The sequence below is a fragment of the Strongyloides ratti genome, scaffold srae_scaffold0000001, assembly GCF_001040885.1.
Source record: "Strongyloides ratti genome assembly S_ratti_ED321, scaffold srae_scaffold0000001".
Lineage (NCBI taxonomy): Eukaryota > Metazoa > Nematoda > Chromadorea > Rhabditida > Strongyloididae > Strongyloides > Strongyloides ratti.
In genome coordinates, this window is record NW_020171519.1 from 783,832 (window position 1) to 800,764 (window position 16,933).

Consider the following 16,933-nt stretch of genomic DNA (forward strand, 5'->3'; position numbering starts at 1 on the left):
TAGTATATACTCGAATATTTTTCAAAGATATCGTACATTTATAATTAATTTTAAAAAAATGATTAGGCTAAATACATATTAACTTTAAAAGTATAAATTAATAAACACATTTTAAAAAAATTAATATAATTCTATGTAAAAAAACATTTAAATTTAAAAAATTTTAATTTGATATATTATAGTAAAGTTAAAATTTTTATTGTTTAAATTTTTACTAAATTATACAAAAAAAAAAAATAAAAATTGCGTAGTTTTTGTTCTTGAACGTATCATGTTATCATATATTATTAATTGAAACAAAAAAATAACAAATTTTTTACCCACATTTAAAAGAAAACATAGTATATTGTTTTGTTTTTGTCAAACAATTTCAATCGTCAAAAGACTTCTTAGTATTTATTTTAATATAAAATCATATATTATAAAATAAATTATTTTCACTTAAAAAATAGCAATCTGCAACAATAGAATTAATTTTAGAGATATACTAATGAAACATATTCCTGAAAAATTTATTATCACAACCAATTATCAATCTAAAACATTAAATTTAGGAAAAATTAATTTAGCTAAAGAACCAAATCAATTTGTTTATTGAACACCAAAAATAAATAAAAAAGGTTTTTTTAATTGGATAAAAAATAATTAGTATTGTTAAAAATTAAGTTTAAATCATAATCTTAATTTATTTATTTTATTTTATTAATATTATTTTATAAAAATTGTGATTAAAAAATATTAACAATCCTTTTTTTAATAACATAAAAAATATCTGAAATTTGTCATTTTTGTTTTACAAATAAAACTTTTTTTTGGAGTTAAAAAAAGCGGTAATTAGAAAAAGTTCGTTAACGTTTTTAAAAAATTATGTTTTCATATAGATTTTACAGTAAAAATTATAAACTTTTTATTTTCTACAACATTGTGACATGAAGAGATTCTTAAGTAAAATTTAATATTATGGTAAAAACAAATTGGAAATAACGTTTCCAATGTTAATTTTTTGTAAAAATAAATATTAAAGTAAGATATAATAATTTAAAAATTTTTAGCTTTATTCAAAAAAATATTTATCAAAAAAAACAATTGGAAGAAAATTTATTTTTTACATTCTTAATATTGTATCATACCTATATCATTTTTTATTCTTGAGATATTTGAAAAAATATCTGTTTAAAAAATTCAACAATTTTATCAGTGTTATATCTTTTTTTTATTTACGACTAGTCATAACTTTTACAGTATAAATTTTTCAACATGATAATTGAGACAAATAAGGCAGTTTTTTATTTTCTTTTGAATAAAATAATTATTTTCAAAAAAAGATTTATTTTTTTTGAAATATAAACTTAAAATATATTTACAAATTATTTAAATTAATTTTTCATATTTTAATAAAAATATATAAAGTATCAATATATTTAAATTTTGTTGATATGCTACAAATTTTAAAATTTTTTTATTATTATAAATTTTAAAGTAAAAAAAATAATGATAAATATTATTTAATGAATTAATAAATAAACAGATGAGATATATAAATTTAAATACAAAGCAGTAAAAAATGACTTATATGAAAAAGAAGTCATTTTTTCAAAAATCTATTTTATTATAGAAAAAAAAGAATATTACAACTAAAGTTATTATTTAATGATATACATAAAATATAGTAACAACAATATTTATAAAGAAAAATTATTTTATTATTTATTTACATAAAATGTATAAATTTATAATGTATACTGATATATATAAAAAAAAGTATTTTTAAATCAAATTCACGGCACAAATTTCAAAAATTAATAAAAATTTTACAAAAATATTAATAAATTTTGTAAAAATAAAGCTACAAACATGAAATTTTCAAAAGATAATAGAAGAAGCTTAAAAGAATAACATACTAATGCTTTTAAAATATATCATGTTTTTTAGTTATTGTATAGAAATTTGACTCATATTAAAAATAAAAAAAATGAAAATTGTTTTTATACATTTTCTTTAACAATTTTTAAAAAAATATAATTATACTAGAAATATATAATGAACTTTAATAATTAAAGTGTATGAAATAATAAATTATTTTTTTAAGCTTATTTTTCTATTTAAAATCGCTTTCTAAGCAATCAAAGCTAAGATAATGTTTGGTACAACGATTTTTTAATGATAAAAAACTTTATAATTATCATTATGAATAAATTATTTAAATATTGTAATTAACCTTTTTTTTGTGATTTTTAATGTTTTTTTAAATAAATATTTTTTAAAATTATACTTTTTTTTAGTTTATTAAAAAATTTTCTGTTAAAATGGTTTCAATAAATCAACGTATTAATAGAGAATTCAGAGTTTCAACAGAAAAAAATGAAGAAAAAAAAAGCTTCAGCAAAAAAAAAAAGAAATTCAAAAAGAGAATGAAAGACTTCAACTTAAACACGAGACTGACCAGAAAGAAATTGAAGAATTAAAAGAAAAAATAAAACTGCTGAAAATAAATCAGAATTTTTTAAATAAGAAAGAAATGCCAAAAAATACCAAAAAGAAAAGTGTCGTTGATGCAGAATTTGTCTGTCAAGAAGAAGTTTATGAAGACGACAAAAAAGAGAAGGAAAACGGTAGAAGGTATCCTCTTAGGAATAGGATACCTACAATTGTTTATTATCCTCCCCAATAATTTTTTTTATTAATAAAATAAAGTTTTTTAATTTAATATATTATAAATTATTTAAAGTAAATTTTTTTATTAATAAAATTTTTTAAAAAATATATTATATAAAATTATAAAAAATAAAAGAAAGACTTCAAATTTTTATTTAAAAAAAAATCTTTTCTTCATAGGCTGTTGGATATGAATAGATCAATCCACTAAAGAAGAATTTAAAATAATTATACTACTTTATTTTTTAAAATCAAAATTTTCTGATTATGCAAGTGTTAGAAAAATAAGTTTTAATATAAATAATTTTTGAAATAGTATTAATATTTGCTTTGTATATTAATTTTTTTTAATAAATTTTATATAATTTTTAAAAACTATTTAAAAAACATCTTTTAGTCAAATAAAGATATAAAAATTATTTTATATTACAATTTGTTAGAAATTTTTATTTTTTTCAATTTAATAAAAATTTTACATAATAAACTATTTTTTTTTTTGTTAAATGTTGATATTTTTATTTGTATAATTAATTGAAATGTAATTAATGTTAACAAAATAGTACTATTGTTTTTTTAGTGTAATGCATTTACATTAACAAATTATATAAACAATAATATAATATATATAAAAAGGACAATATTTAAAAAAAGTTCACTTTAATTTTTATATTCATTAAGCATATAAACTTACACTATTTATTATTAGATTTGACAAAGTAACAAAAATATATATCTTGTTTTTTTTACATTTAAATCCAAATAAATTTTTTTTTCAATTATTTGAGCAAAAAATTAATTTTATTTTTATTTCGATTATTGAAACTTTTGATTAAAATACATAATTTTCTAATATAAAAATGAATTACTATAGCATAAGTCAAATTTAAAAAGTAATTGTTCTAAAACTACATATAATATTCTTATACATTTAGATGATATATTTGAACAAAATTTACTTAAAATAATTTACAAAAAAAATGTAAAGAAATTGTATTTTGATAAATTATATTTGTTATAAATTATCTATTTATATTTAAATTTATATAAATATAAATATCAAGTTTAATAATATCTCTTCTTATAGAAAGAACCTTCTTTGAATATTTATTTTTTAACATTACTTGACGATTAACTTTTCTAGGACAATTTTCTGGAAATATTTCTACATAATACCATACAATATTTATATATGGAATTTTTATTTTAAAAAAAAATTCTTTTAAATCAATTTCTCTTCCTTGAGTACCATGATCAGGACGTTTTGGGATTTAAAATACAAATGGTATTTGCTTATTTTGTACTAAAGATAATTCATTATTATTTTTAGTATTCATTATTAGGACATTATTTAAAAAGGATGGATAATTAGAAATTTCATGTCCTTCATTTGTTATAGAATTTTGTGTTCCAGTATTTAACATTATTAATTCTTCAAATTGATTAGTAAAATTATTATTACAATTATTATGAGTATTTTGTAAGATTAATAAATTTGTTAAAGAAACTAAAAGATTATTTTTGTCAATAGTTATTTTATCTAAAAACATAAAAAATACTTAAACTTTACTGCTATTTTTACGTATATAATTCTTTCAATCATTTAATATATTATTAAAAATGATTAAATATAAAAACATTACTATAACCTATCTATATTAGTTTTAAATTATAAATTTTATTACATATTTATAATAGTTTCTAAAATTTTTTTTATGTTTATAACTCAAAAGTTATATTATTTAATTTAATCATATACATTCATTAAATAAACTTTTATAATTTTTAAATTATAATCAACTATTAGTTGATATATTTTATATAAATATTTTTATACAAGGAATTTAAATAAAATATTTAAACTTATCACATTTTATAATAATAAAAATAATTATTTACACATTGTTCAATATATATGTATTAGATTTTTCGATTTTATTATTTACAAGTATTTTATTATGATAGCTTTTAAAATTTTCTTAATTATTTTTACTTTTTTAATTCACTTAACAACTGAAATGTTTTTTTTAAAAAAGCATAAATTTGGATTATCAGGTTATCTTCAATGCCCTTATTTACTTGGTGGACTATTTGAAGTTACTTTATCTAGCAACTACAATACGTATGAAAAAAATCCTTTAGCTAAAGTTCGTGCTAAACTTAATACCTCTTTTGATATTTATGCAAGCGTAACAACTCTAAAAACAATTCGTAAGTATTTATATTGATAAATTATTTTTTTTATAATAGATCCTTGTGTTAAAATATATCACAATTGTTTTCGTTCAAAATCACATTGTCTTGGTTTAATAATAATTCCGATTCCTCAAAATTTTGTTTACAAAAAAAAAAGCCTGCTTAATTTTTATAGTTTAGGAAAATTTGATTTAAGTCGCCAACAAAGTCATATTTTAGATTGTGGTATAAAAAAAAATCGTCGTACCATATAAATTGAAAAACTTCAGTTTTTATTATTCGATTTTCTAACATAAATTATATAATTGCTAATCTTAAAAAATAATAGCAAATTTTATTTTTTTTAATTCAATAAAAATTATATTAAATTAATTGTTTTTATTGTGCTAAATGTTAAAATTTATTTGTTAAAAAAATCAAAAATGTAATTATTGTTAACAAAATGTTATATTAATGTTTTTTTAGTAAAAATGCGCCCACACAACCAAAATTATTAAATAAAGATATATGGCATATATAATAACGACAGCATTCACAAATACAATTATTTTTGCGTTTTCTATCCGTTAAATATATAATTTAAAAAAAAAATTTGCTTATCAAATTGACAGATTGAAAAAATGATTATCTTGTATTTTCATATTTAAATCCAATTAACTGAAAAAAAAAAGTTTTTTTTTTTTTAATTAAAAATTGATTATTTTAGTATTTATGCAAAATACATAACTTTGCTAGCATTAGGATGAACCCTAATAGCACGAGTCAAGTTTGACATTGTTGTATCTTCTGATGTTTCAGATGGTTGTGATCCTTCACCAGAATCACGTTCACGATCTACTAAATGGTAACGAGCACGAAATGCTACAAGATATGCATAATATGCAGGTGCTGGTATTGATATAGTTCTAGTACAACGAACATAAGTATGACATAATTGATAGGTTAATATTTGTAATTCATCTGAATTAAGTTTATTATCATCCCAAAGAACATGATAATGTGATGGTCTAGATGTTCCCTGAATACCAGCATGAGAACAAAGATAAAAATCAAATTCAGTTGGATGAGTTACTCCAGAATCAACAATAGTACCTGGTGGAATATTTTGTGCCTTACCAACACGTTCATCTTTATTACATACAAAAAATCTTGTATGATGACGTTTTTGAACAACAATAAATGTAATTCCAGGTTGGTATCCTCTTTCTAATGACATACATGCTTCTCTAATTGCTCTAAGTTCATATTGAAGAACATTTAAAAAATTATTTTCAGTAACACCATTACGATAAAGTACAATTTTTGTTGGTTTAAAATGTGTACTTTTATAAAATTGTACTAATAATTCTCTAACCATAAAAGCAAGATCAGTAATTATTTCTTGTCTTGTTGATTGTACACGAACTGTAGCAGCATAACGTGATGGATGAGCATCCATTGAACCAACAACAGCAGCAATTGATGGTTTTTTTGGATCACCAGCAGGTGGATGAGTTATATCAGCACCTAAAAATATAACTGGTTCATTAAATATAGGTGGTCTAACTGATGGAAGTAATATTGTATTAACACCTCCTAATTTAACATTTATTTTTAAACATAAATTAGAAAGATTTTGTGATGTAGTTTTGATAACATTTTTAGCTTGAATACATTGTGTTGCAATACCTAAAATAGTATCACCAACTCTTTTTACTTCAGCATAAATTGGTGTTTTTCCTGGTAAAATTACAATTATTAATTGAAGAGTAGGATATGTAGTTTTTAAATATTGAAACATTGGTTCTACTTGACTAACACCTCCTACATATTTACAAAAACATGGATTACCAATTAATGGCATACCAGCATCTGTTGATATTCTTCTAAGATGTACTGTAAATTCACGTAAATCATTTTCTCTAACATGAAGTTGTTCAGCAAAACAAGCCATAGCCCATGTTTTAACTTCAAAACTTGTATGAAATTGTTTATTACGCATATCCCATACACCTTGAAATGGTATAACTGTTGATTTTGTATCTCTACTATACATAAGTTTTGGTGGAGGAAGAATTCTTCCCTTTACCTCAGTCATTTCATCATTTATTGATATACCAAATTCTTTAGCCCATTCATCATCAATCATATTTGCTCTTCTAACTAAACTTGTTATTTCACTTTCTCTATCAGGAGCATTTCGTGCTGTTGCTTTAATCATTATAGATGTTTGACTATCATTAAGTTTTTTATTACATCTTTGTCCTAAAACAATTTTACATACTTCAATTGGTAAATATATATGTCTATTTTCTTGACCAACTTGTAAACATGGTAAAAATGGATATCGTAATTTAATATTATATTTATCTGAAAAATATCTTGCGACAGTACATTCTGTACTTTTACCATTTCCATTATCAAGTGGAAATGTTTGAGAATAGGCTGATCTTCTTGTGACATTACAAATTCTATATTTTCTACGCATTTGCCCTAAATGTGTTACTTCAATTTTTAAACCTTTTATTTCTCTACAAAATTTAACTCTTTGAGCATCAGATAATGATAATTTTTCTCTAGGTTCTGGAATAGGTATTTCTAATACTTGACATAAAAAATGTAAAACTGAAACTTTACTGTAAAATGCTGTTGCTGAAACATCAATATTTAACATCATACGTAATTCTGATGGGCGAACTGATTGATGAAAACCAAACCATACCTCACGCCCACCTCCTAATTTTGCAGATTCTGGTCTATAATTAATTCTTTCAATAATTAAATTATCTGGTGGTGAAAAAAATGATCTTCCAACTGGTGTATATTCAATAGATGGAAGATGTCTTAAAATTATATCTAATGCTTTTATACATTCAGATGGTACATTTGAAAGTAATCCATTAAAAACATCATCTAAAAGTTGTAAAGAAATTGTATTTTGATAAATTATTGTTACTGTAAATAATCTTTCTTCATTTGGATTTACTCCAATATTAACTTCAAATTCAATCATATCACCTCCTATAGAAAGAATTTCTTTTGAATACATATTTTTTTTACCATCATAAACTATTTTTAAATTACCAAATATATTTGGATGAGTAGAAATTAATGTTTCCATTACTTGACGATTAACTTTTCTAGGACAATTTTCTGGAAATATTTCTACATAATACCATACAATATTTATATATGGAATTTTTATTTTAAAAAAATTTGCTTTTAAATCAATTTCTCTTCCTTGAGTACCATGATCAGGACGTTTTGGGATTTGAAATACAAATGGTATTTGCTTATTTTGTACTAAAGATAATTCATTATTATTTTTAGTATTCATTATTGGGACATTATTTAAAAAAGATGGATAATTAGAAATTTCATGTCCTTCATTATTTATAGAATTTTGTGTTCCAGTATTTAACATTATTAATTCTTCAAATTGATTAGTAAAATTATTATTACAATTATTATGAGTATTTTGTAAGATTAATAAATTTGTTAAAGAAATTAAAAGATTATTTTTATCATTTTCATCAATATTATTTATTTTATCTAAAAATAATAATAATTAATAAATTAATTTAAATTTACCATTATTGTTATCTGTTAATTGAGGGCAATCAATATTACTTTCAGCCATTTCTTATATGTTAAAAAATCTTTTTTTTTTTGCGAAATATATGCTTATAATAAATTTAATAATTTGTTTCTAAAGAGAAACAGCTATAGTTCCAGTTTTAAAGAAACAATATTAAAATATTATGTCTGAAGTAAATGAAAGTTTTGTATGATGTTAATAACTTATTAGCATTTATTATTACATTTTATATTATATAAAGTAATATTGTCACGTGATAAAATTATCATAATATAAACTAATTAATTATAAAAAAATTCTTAAAAATGTACAAATAATTTTTTTATGTTTAAATATTAATTTAATTTTATATTATCTAAATAATAAACATAATTTTTTTTTAAATATTCAACAAAATAATAAATAAATAAAATATATATTTATAGAAAAAAAATAATTCAAATGAAATATAAAGAAAAAATTAAAAAAATTTTTATTACATAATTTTTAATAAAAAAATTAATAAAATAACTATTTAATTTAAAAAAAAAATTTTATTGTTCATTTTAAAAATTGGGCCATTAAAATAATACATGTTAATGTATCTCATTTCGTAATTTGGGGTAATGTTCTCCAATAAATACGAAACTAATACTAAACATTTTCTTTCTTATCATTGAAAAAAAGATGCTGGCAATATTTAATGGTATATCAAATAAAATAAAAGAAAAAATTTATTTATATATTTTAAAAGTAAAAGGCTATGTAACAAGGCATTACATAAAAATGTTAATTATTACTTGTTGGCAAGGCAATAGAAATTTTAAATTATATAAAGTAACTAGATGTTATGTAAACTTATATTAAATATTGAAAAATTAACATGGATAAATGTTAATGGAAAATTTTAGTTATTTAAATAATTAATGAAAAAGATGAATATTTAAAAACATATATAATATATTATTGATGTTAAAAGTAAACTTAACAATATCTATTTCTCATTAAAAGTATACAAGATATGTTAAAACATATAATGTGAGATAAAAAATTTTTACAACTTAATAAAAATATTTTAATGATAGTTTCCATGATTGATAAAAAAAAATATATTATTTGACATTTAAATGCTTGTAATTATAAAAATATAATTTATTAAAAAAAATAAAATAAGATACATATATTTTAAATGGAAAATATTAACATTATCCTTATTGTTTATAATAAAATGTTTAACTCTTTTAAATTTCAAAATATTCTCATTAAAATAATTAAATAATTTTCTATTTAATGCAATTGATATAGAAAATATTTTGTTAGAAAAGTAAAAGTTAATTTATTATACGTTAAAAACGTTTTGAAAATTTCAACAATTCATTAGATATCATATATGGGTTTCTTTCGTTTTTAATTCATGATCATTATTTTATATATCTTAAATATGATATGAAACATAAAAATAGTTTCTACGTGAATCCTGCATAAATGATGGATATTTATTAAATCCAAGATCTATTTACAATTATCTCTAAATTAAAACGAAATATAACAAAAAACAAAAATTTTTAAAAATGTTTTATTGTTACTGACTTTTCATATCTCATATGAAACTTATCATATTACCATGAAATTAGTTTATTCAATTCCTCTTTAAAAGTTTTTCTAGAACAAACTGTTTCCATAGTAATATCTTTATCATTTTTATAAATTTATAATTAGTTCAATATATCCAATTTGACCCCAAGCATACATACTAAAAAACATTTTTTTAGAATTTTAAAATGAAATTATACTTATTTGATGGCTCTTGAAAAATGATAAATTTTGAATATAATCATAATGATATTAAAAAAAAATCTTGAGAAATTATGAGAAGTCAAAGTTAAAGACGAAAATGGAGAATATTTTTTGGAAAAACACGACTGCATTATTTCGATTGAAGATGTTTAAATTAAAATAACTATTCTAGGTCAGTTTTTTTTTAAAAAAATTCATTTAGCTTACTATCATCTTTATAAAATTTCTAAAATTCAAGATATGAAGTAAAATGTACCTTAAAAAAGTCTCAAGTACGAAACTTATAAATTAAGTAAATTAGCTCATAGAAGCATGAAACCAAATGTGCTAGACTATTAAAAACTTTTAAAATATACTCTATGGAGAAAATATTTTCTAAATTTCAATCGTTCTTGAGAAACATTATCTGGTATTATTCATGCCCAATTCTATGTCATTTTTTTACGTCACGAATATTTGAAAATATATAAAAAATTTCAATGTAATGATATATTCAAAAAATAATTTTAAATATAATAAAAAAATTTGATTGCTATTATTGTTCTTTTTTTTAAATTCAGATATATCAATAGACGAATATGTTTTATAATTATTCATTAATTTTAACTAGTTAGTATTTTAACACAAACTTATCATACAATAGATTATTGAATTTTGTTCAATATCTCTTAAAAGTTTAGTCTAAAGAGAAAAAACCTTTTTTTTAATAAATAGTTTTTTTTTAAATTAAAGTTTTGATATTTATTTTTATAAGATTTATCTAATTTATTACATAATAAAAAATATACTTATAAGTTAGGATATAAAACAAGTAAAAAGTATTAAACATAATATTCAATTTATTTTAAAATTTTACAAATCAGTAAATAATAATAAGTTTTTAAAAAAGAGATATATATTTTAAACTAATATAAATGTTAGTTATGAAGGAAATTTGTTACATTTTTTATTTTTTCTAAAGATTATATTATTAAAATTTTAGATTTGATATTTTTTATAAAAATTATTCATATATATTAAAAAATATATATATATTTATATAAAAAAAATTTTCTTTTAAGTTTAATAAAATTTGTTTAAGTATATTTTTTTTTCAATAAATTTTTATCTAACATTCAGAATCTTGAATATTTGAAATATTTCGAAGACTTCCATTGGATAAAATTTTGAGTGACTGACATAGACTTTTTGGGGTTGATGATAACAAAAATTGTATATGCATTTTTTCTTTTAAATCAAGGAAATTTTCATTTTTTGTTAAAATAATTCCTAATATTTTATTTAATAGATTTGCTCTATTTATATCTAACCATATTTTTGCTTCATCTTCTTGAACAAATTTTGTTGGACCAACAAAAAATGCCATCTCTAAAACACTTTTTGCTTCTGATAATGATGATGATTTATCCATTGATAATAATTCAGCACATCTTTTAAGTGGAAATGAAAATTCACTTCTTTCTATAATTTCTGGAATTATTGTATGCATTTTATGATTTAAAAGTGTATATAAAGCACGCATTGCATATTTACACATTCCAACATTTTGATTTTCATCTTCATTAACATCTATAGCTTCTTTTAATAAAAATAATCTTGGTAAATATTCAAAAGTTTGTAAACATATTTGTAAATCTGAATGATGATATGTAATAAGAAATTCTTTAAAATTTGTACTTAATCTTTCTACACCATCTGATTGAAGATATTTTAATGCAGTTAATAATTGTAACATAATAAAACATACATGTTCTTCATATTTAGTTGGATTAATTGAATTACTACTATGATGTAAAAATTGTGCAGCAAGTGTATGAAAACTACAACATATTTGTGATGGCATAACTGTTATTTTATAATTAATATAGTTTTTTTTATAAATACCACAACTATTTAAAAAATTACTCATATTATTAGAGTTTTCCTCAAATTCTGTTAATATAACTGGACCAAAACCTGAAACTTGTGCTTGTCTTCCCATTAATGGTGAATAATGAGCAGCTGGTGACATCATAACACTAACTTTAACATCATTACCTCCATAACCCGTTCCAATTTCTGCATCTGATATTATAATTGAACCTTTAATTATAATTGGTGATGAATATTTAAAATTAATTTGATAAAAATTTAATCGATTTAAAAATTCTTTACTAATTAATCTTTGTTCTGGATAACAATTAGATGAAATTTCATTAAAATTTTCTGCTACCATAGCTAATGTTGTTGCTTGATTAGAAATAATTTCATGATATGCTTCCTTTTCTGTAAATTTTTTTCTTAAATTAATATCTATTCCACGATAATCTGGTGATCTTGGTGATACACAAACAGAAGAAGAATTTTCTCTTACACACCCTGAATCTGAACCTGAATTATAACCATTATTTAAAATATTATTATTTCCAAAATAACTACCCAATCTATTAACTGACGGTGGTCTAGATATAATTCTTTGATTTGGTATTGGTGAAATTTTTATATCATTATTTTCTATATTAGGTGTATTTGATTTTAAATATTTTGATGTTGTTTTCTGAAATAATGAAACCATATTTTATTTATTTAAAAAAATATAGTTTTATTTAAATTTTTTTTTTATTTATTTAAAAATATATTAGATATAGATGTATAAATTATAAATATTTTTTATATTTACATAATATAAAAGAATAAAATGATATATAAATAAGTATATCTTTTTACATTATAGATATATTTATATATATATAATTTTTTTATTTTAAAAAGATTTTTTAAAAAAAAAATGAGTGGGTTTTTATTTAACAAAAAGGTATTTGTTAATTTTTTAAGTGATTGTTAAATACATATGTTATACTATAATATAAGATGCTCTTGTAAATTATTGCAAAAAGGTTATTTTTATAGAAAGAATATTAATAATGATAATGAGTTATAATGAAATAAAAAATAATATAAACTAACCTTTGTTTGTAAGGTATTATTATATGAAGATGATAAGGATAAATTTCGTGAAGAGGATAATTGTTGAGATGATATTTCATTAACTAAATCATCCTTTCTTGAAAATCTTTTACAATATGTTGAATCATCTTCTGATGGTGTATATATATTAAATTTTGGAGAATAACATGATTCAGAGATATTTAATTTTGGTTGAAGATCTTTTATATAACTATTACGTCTTTTAGAAATTGTTCCATCAATAGGAGAAAGAGGGCTTCTTGTACCACTAGTTACACTACTAGCTCTCATTGAATTTACACTTCCAAAAATATTTTGACTACTATTATTATGACAAGTATTTGTTGGTGAAAGTAAATTCTAAATGAAAAAAAAAAAATTGTATGGTAAAAAATATATATTATAATAATATTAAAAAAAAATTGTATAGTAGCAATTTAACAACTTACTTGATTTTGTTGTTCCTCTTTATATAAAGAAATATCTAGTTCTCTATGTCTATGAATATTATTATTGTAATTAGGTAAAGTTGTCTTATTGTCTTCAGTAATACTTATACTATCAACATTATCTTCTACCTGTCTTTTATTATTACTTTCAACTAAAAAAGATGGTTGATAATAATGTTGTAAGTTAGAGGAAGAATTTGAAGTAGAAATTTTACTTATTCCTAATGTACTTCTTCTTATAGTACGTGGTCTTCTTCCAGAAACAGTATTTGAACCTGAAATAATAGATGAAGGAATAGTAACATTTATATTTTGAAGGATGGCTCCTGAAGTAGATGAAGGATAACGTAATGAATATTGTCTATTAAAATTATTTGATGCATTTTGAAATTTTGATAATATATCTCGAAAATTTTTTGATCTTTGTATATTATTTTCTTTATGTTCTTTATTATTAAGAGGTGAAACAATATCTCTATTAGTTGATTGTGAAGAACTAGAATATAATCATTTATCATTATTAATTAAATAATTATTTGATAAATTTTTTTTTTACTATATAAAATATTGACAATTGACAGGAAGTTGTCAAAATTAATTTTAAAAATGTCATTAAATTTGTCAATAAATATTATAAATTAAAATATATACCTTAAATTATTATTTGAAGAAAAATCTATAGATGGAGGTACACTTTCTCCAAAAGCAAATGATTTACGTTGATGAACAGGTTTTGGTTTAATTATTTCTGTATTACTAACTGAAATAATTGTTTCTGGTACTTTATATGATGATGACTGTGATAATTTAATTGGAGATAATGTTGAATTTTCATTTTTTTTAGTAGAAGAATATAATGGTAATTTTCTATATTCTGAGAAAGCTGAATTTATTGATGGTATTAAATCGCTAAAATAATTATTATTACAATATATTATTTTTAAATAAAAAAAAATTTACTTTTTCATTTTATTAGATAATATATTATTTTCACTATTATAAGATAAATCAGATTTATGAGGTGAATATTTTTTTTCAGGTAAAATATTATTAAATGAATAGGTAAAATCGGAGTTATTTGATTTATCTGTTCCAAAATCAGTTTCAATATTTTGTTTGGGTAGGACTAATGAATGTTGAAGTAATGATAACCCACAAACACTGCAATCTCTTCCATCTTTTACAATTGGTACAAATAATTCACAAGCCTTTTTTCTTATTCTATCCATTACTTTTGTTTAGGTGACTTATATATATGATTATAACACATAAAATGTCACTTTGGAGGAAAGATTTGTTAACTGAAATCTGATATATTACATGTGATTTCAAAAGAAAATATAAAGTATGATAGGGGGTGATGTACTTAATTATGTACACAAAAAAAAATCAAAGATAAATGAAAAATTATTTTGTTTGATCAATTAAATTAATATCAAATTTAAGGTTAAAAGAAAAGGTTATAATGATATTTGTTAAAAGATATTTCAATAATGTAATAGTAAAAAATTGAAAAGATAAAAAAAAATATATATATATATAATTTTATATATATTTTTTCTATTAATATATGATATTTCTTATATTAATCATTTTATTAAAAAATTATTATTTGAAAAATTTATTTAAATATGAATTTGATATATAAAATATTAAAAAAATTATTTATTATAAAAAAAAATGAATGTCATCATTCGATAACATATAATAAATTTATCTTTACGTACACAGTTAAATTGAAAAGTTTTTTTAATTTGTAGTTAACTTAGCTGAATAAACAAGATGGATGTAGTACAGGGATAAAAAGAATTAAATAAAATATAATTAAAGATTTTGATTATAAAAGTACATGAAAATATATATAAAAATATTTTACTTATTTTTTTTTCTTACATTTACATTAAAATAATAATAAAAAATATGTTTTTAAAAATTAAATAAATAAATAAATATAAAAGAATTAGTTTTAGATGATATTTAAATATATAATAAATGGAAATAATATAAACAAATAATAAAATTATTTTATCACTATCTTCTTAACTTGTTCAATAAACAAAAATGAAAGGTAATAAAGTTTCACTATTGTTCTAACTAATTGACTTGTACTATTAGGTGTGGAAAATATCTTCTTTTTTTTATATATTTAAAATAAGAGGATAAAAATGGTTTTTATTTTGTAAGTGTTAAACTATGTTTAAAAGCTTATTTTTAATATATAATAATTTTTGTTAAAATTTTTTCAAAAAGTAAATGTATAGAAAAATTATAAAATTTAAGTTTATATAAAAGATATTATATTAAAAGTATTAGAGTAAAAGTTTATTTTAAAGTTATTAATAAAACAAACAATTTTTAAATAAAACTTAAGGATAGAATAATGGGCCTCTTGACAAGATATAGTCTATCCTTCGTTTAACTTCTTTTTCATATACTTGATCTCTTAATAATTTATTAATTTTTATATTTGAATAATTTTGTAATTTACCACCAAAAACACTTCCTCTTATTTCATTACATTTATCATCTTTTAAATTTTTTTTCATTCTTTTATTCATTAATTTACGTATCATTATACTTTCTGAACCATATTTTTTTTCATTATTTTGAAATTTTTTAATATCTCTTACAAAAGATATTTTTAAATCTCCACATAATCTTGAATCCATTGCTTTTTCATAATTATAATTAACTAAAGCTTTTTTTTCTTTTATACTACAATAACCACATGATGCACGACAACATCTAAAAGCATATGGTTGATTAGAACAATTAAGATTTTTATATGGTATATATTTCCAAAAATTATTTCTTTTAACAAAATTTTCACACCATTCTTCACCTCTTTTATCATAACATATAGCAGTTTCTGTATTAGTTAATAATTCATAAGAAATATCCGTATAATTTAATCTTGGTCCATTAGATGATTTATGATCAAAACAAGTTTTACAACATTGTACAAAAGCAAAATCAGCATTATTACTACATTCATATATAAAATACCTTGGATTTGTCATATATAAACGTTGACATGAAATTGTAGTAATTCTATCTAAACAACATGGTGTTTTATTTGTTATACCAGATATTTTAGAGGTAATTCTTAAATTATTTGGTAATTGTGAAGATGAAACTAAAACTAAAGCAATATTTTAATTATTATAAAATTTCTTTTTAATATATAAATAAAATATAATAAATTTAAAAAAATAAAAATTACCTGTACTTAAAATTAATTTTAATAGTCTTATAAAAATTCTTTTATCCATTGTAGTTATAAGATTATTTTTATTATCTTCAAATAATTGTATTTTCAATGATTTTTCAGAATGAT

General features: G+C 19.8%; 5 protein-coding genes across 5 annotated transcripts; 1 reads left to right on the plus strand and 4 right to left on the minus strand.

Moving 5' to 3' along the window:
- Window positions 1-3,468: 3,468 nt before the first annotated feature.
- On the minus strand, window positions 3,469-4,555 carry SRAE_0000025650 (Hypothetical protein; the record flags this gene model as incomplete). The annotated part of the gene is given in 9 exon segments (XM_024646122.1): window positions 3,469-3,477; window positions 3,522-3,554; window positions 3,565-3,610; window positions 3,626-3,678; window positions 3,933-4,192; window positions 4,223-4,244; window positions 4,291-4,305; window positions 4,412-4,425; window positions 4,552-4,555. 9 exon segments carry the CDS (start codon window positions 4,553-4,555, stop codon window positions 3,469-3,471), a joined length of 456 nt encoding a protein of 151 aa, XP_024500336.1.
- Window positions 4,556-4,670: 115 nt separating this feature from the next.
- On the plus strand, window positions 4,671-5,102 carry SRAE_0000025700 (Transthyretin-like family-containing protein; the record flags this gene model as incomplete). Its single annotated transcript, XM_024646123.1, has 2 exons — window positions 4,671-4,863; window positions 4,903-5,102. 2 exons carry the CDS (start codon window positions 4,671-4,673, stop codon window positions 5,100-5,102), a joined length of 393 nt encoding a protein of 130 aa, XP_024500337.1.
- Window positions 5,103-5,557: 455 nt separating this feature from the next.
- SRAE_0000025800 (Protein argonaute-4) lies at window positions 5,558-8,467 on the minus strand (the record flags this gene model as incomplete). Its single annotated transcript, XM_024646124.1, has 2 exons — window positions 5,558-8,379; window positions 8,419-8,467. The coding sequence occupies 2 exons, from the start codon at window positions 8,465-8,467 to the stop codon at window positions 5,558-5,560; spliced, it is 2,871 nt and encodes a 956-aa protein (XP_024500338.1).
- A 2,842-nt stretch (window positions 8,468-11,309) lies between these two features.
- Window positions 11,310-14,825, minus strand: SRAE_0000025900 (Hypothetical protein; the record flags this gene model as incomplete). The annotated part of the gene is made up of 6 exons (XM_024646125.1): window positions 11,310-12,571; window positions 12,620-12,737; window positions 13,148-13,507; window positions 13,597-14,092; window positions 14,248-14,505; window positions 14,557-14,825. The coding sequence occupies 6 exons, from the start codon at window positions 14,823-14,825 to the stop codon at window positions 11,310-11,312; spliced, it is 2,763 nt and encodes a 920-aa protein (XP_024500339.1).
- Window positions 14,826-15,962: 1,137 nt separating this feature from the next.
- On the minus strand, window positions 15,963-16,868 carry SRAE_0000026000 (Hypothetical protein; the record flags this gene model as incomplete). The annotated part of the gene is made up of 2 exons (XM_024646126.1): window positions 15,963-16,738; window positions 16,820-16,868. 2 exons carry the CDS (start codon window positions 16,866-16,868, stop codon window positions 15,963-15,965), a joined length of 825 nt encoding a protein of 274 aa, XP_024500340.1.
- Between the last annotated feature and the right edge of the window lie 65 nt (window positions 16,869-16,933).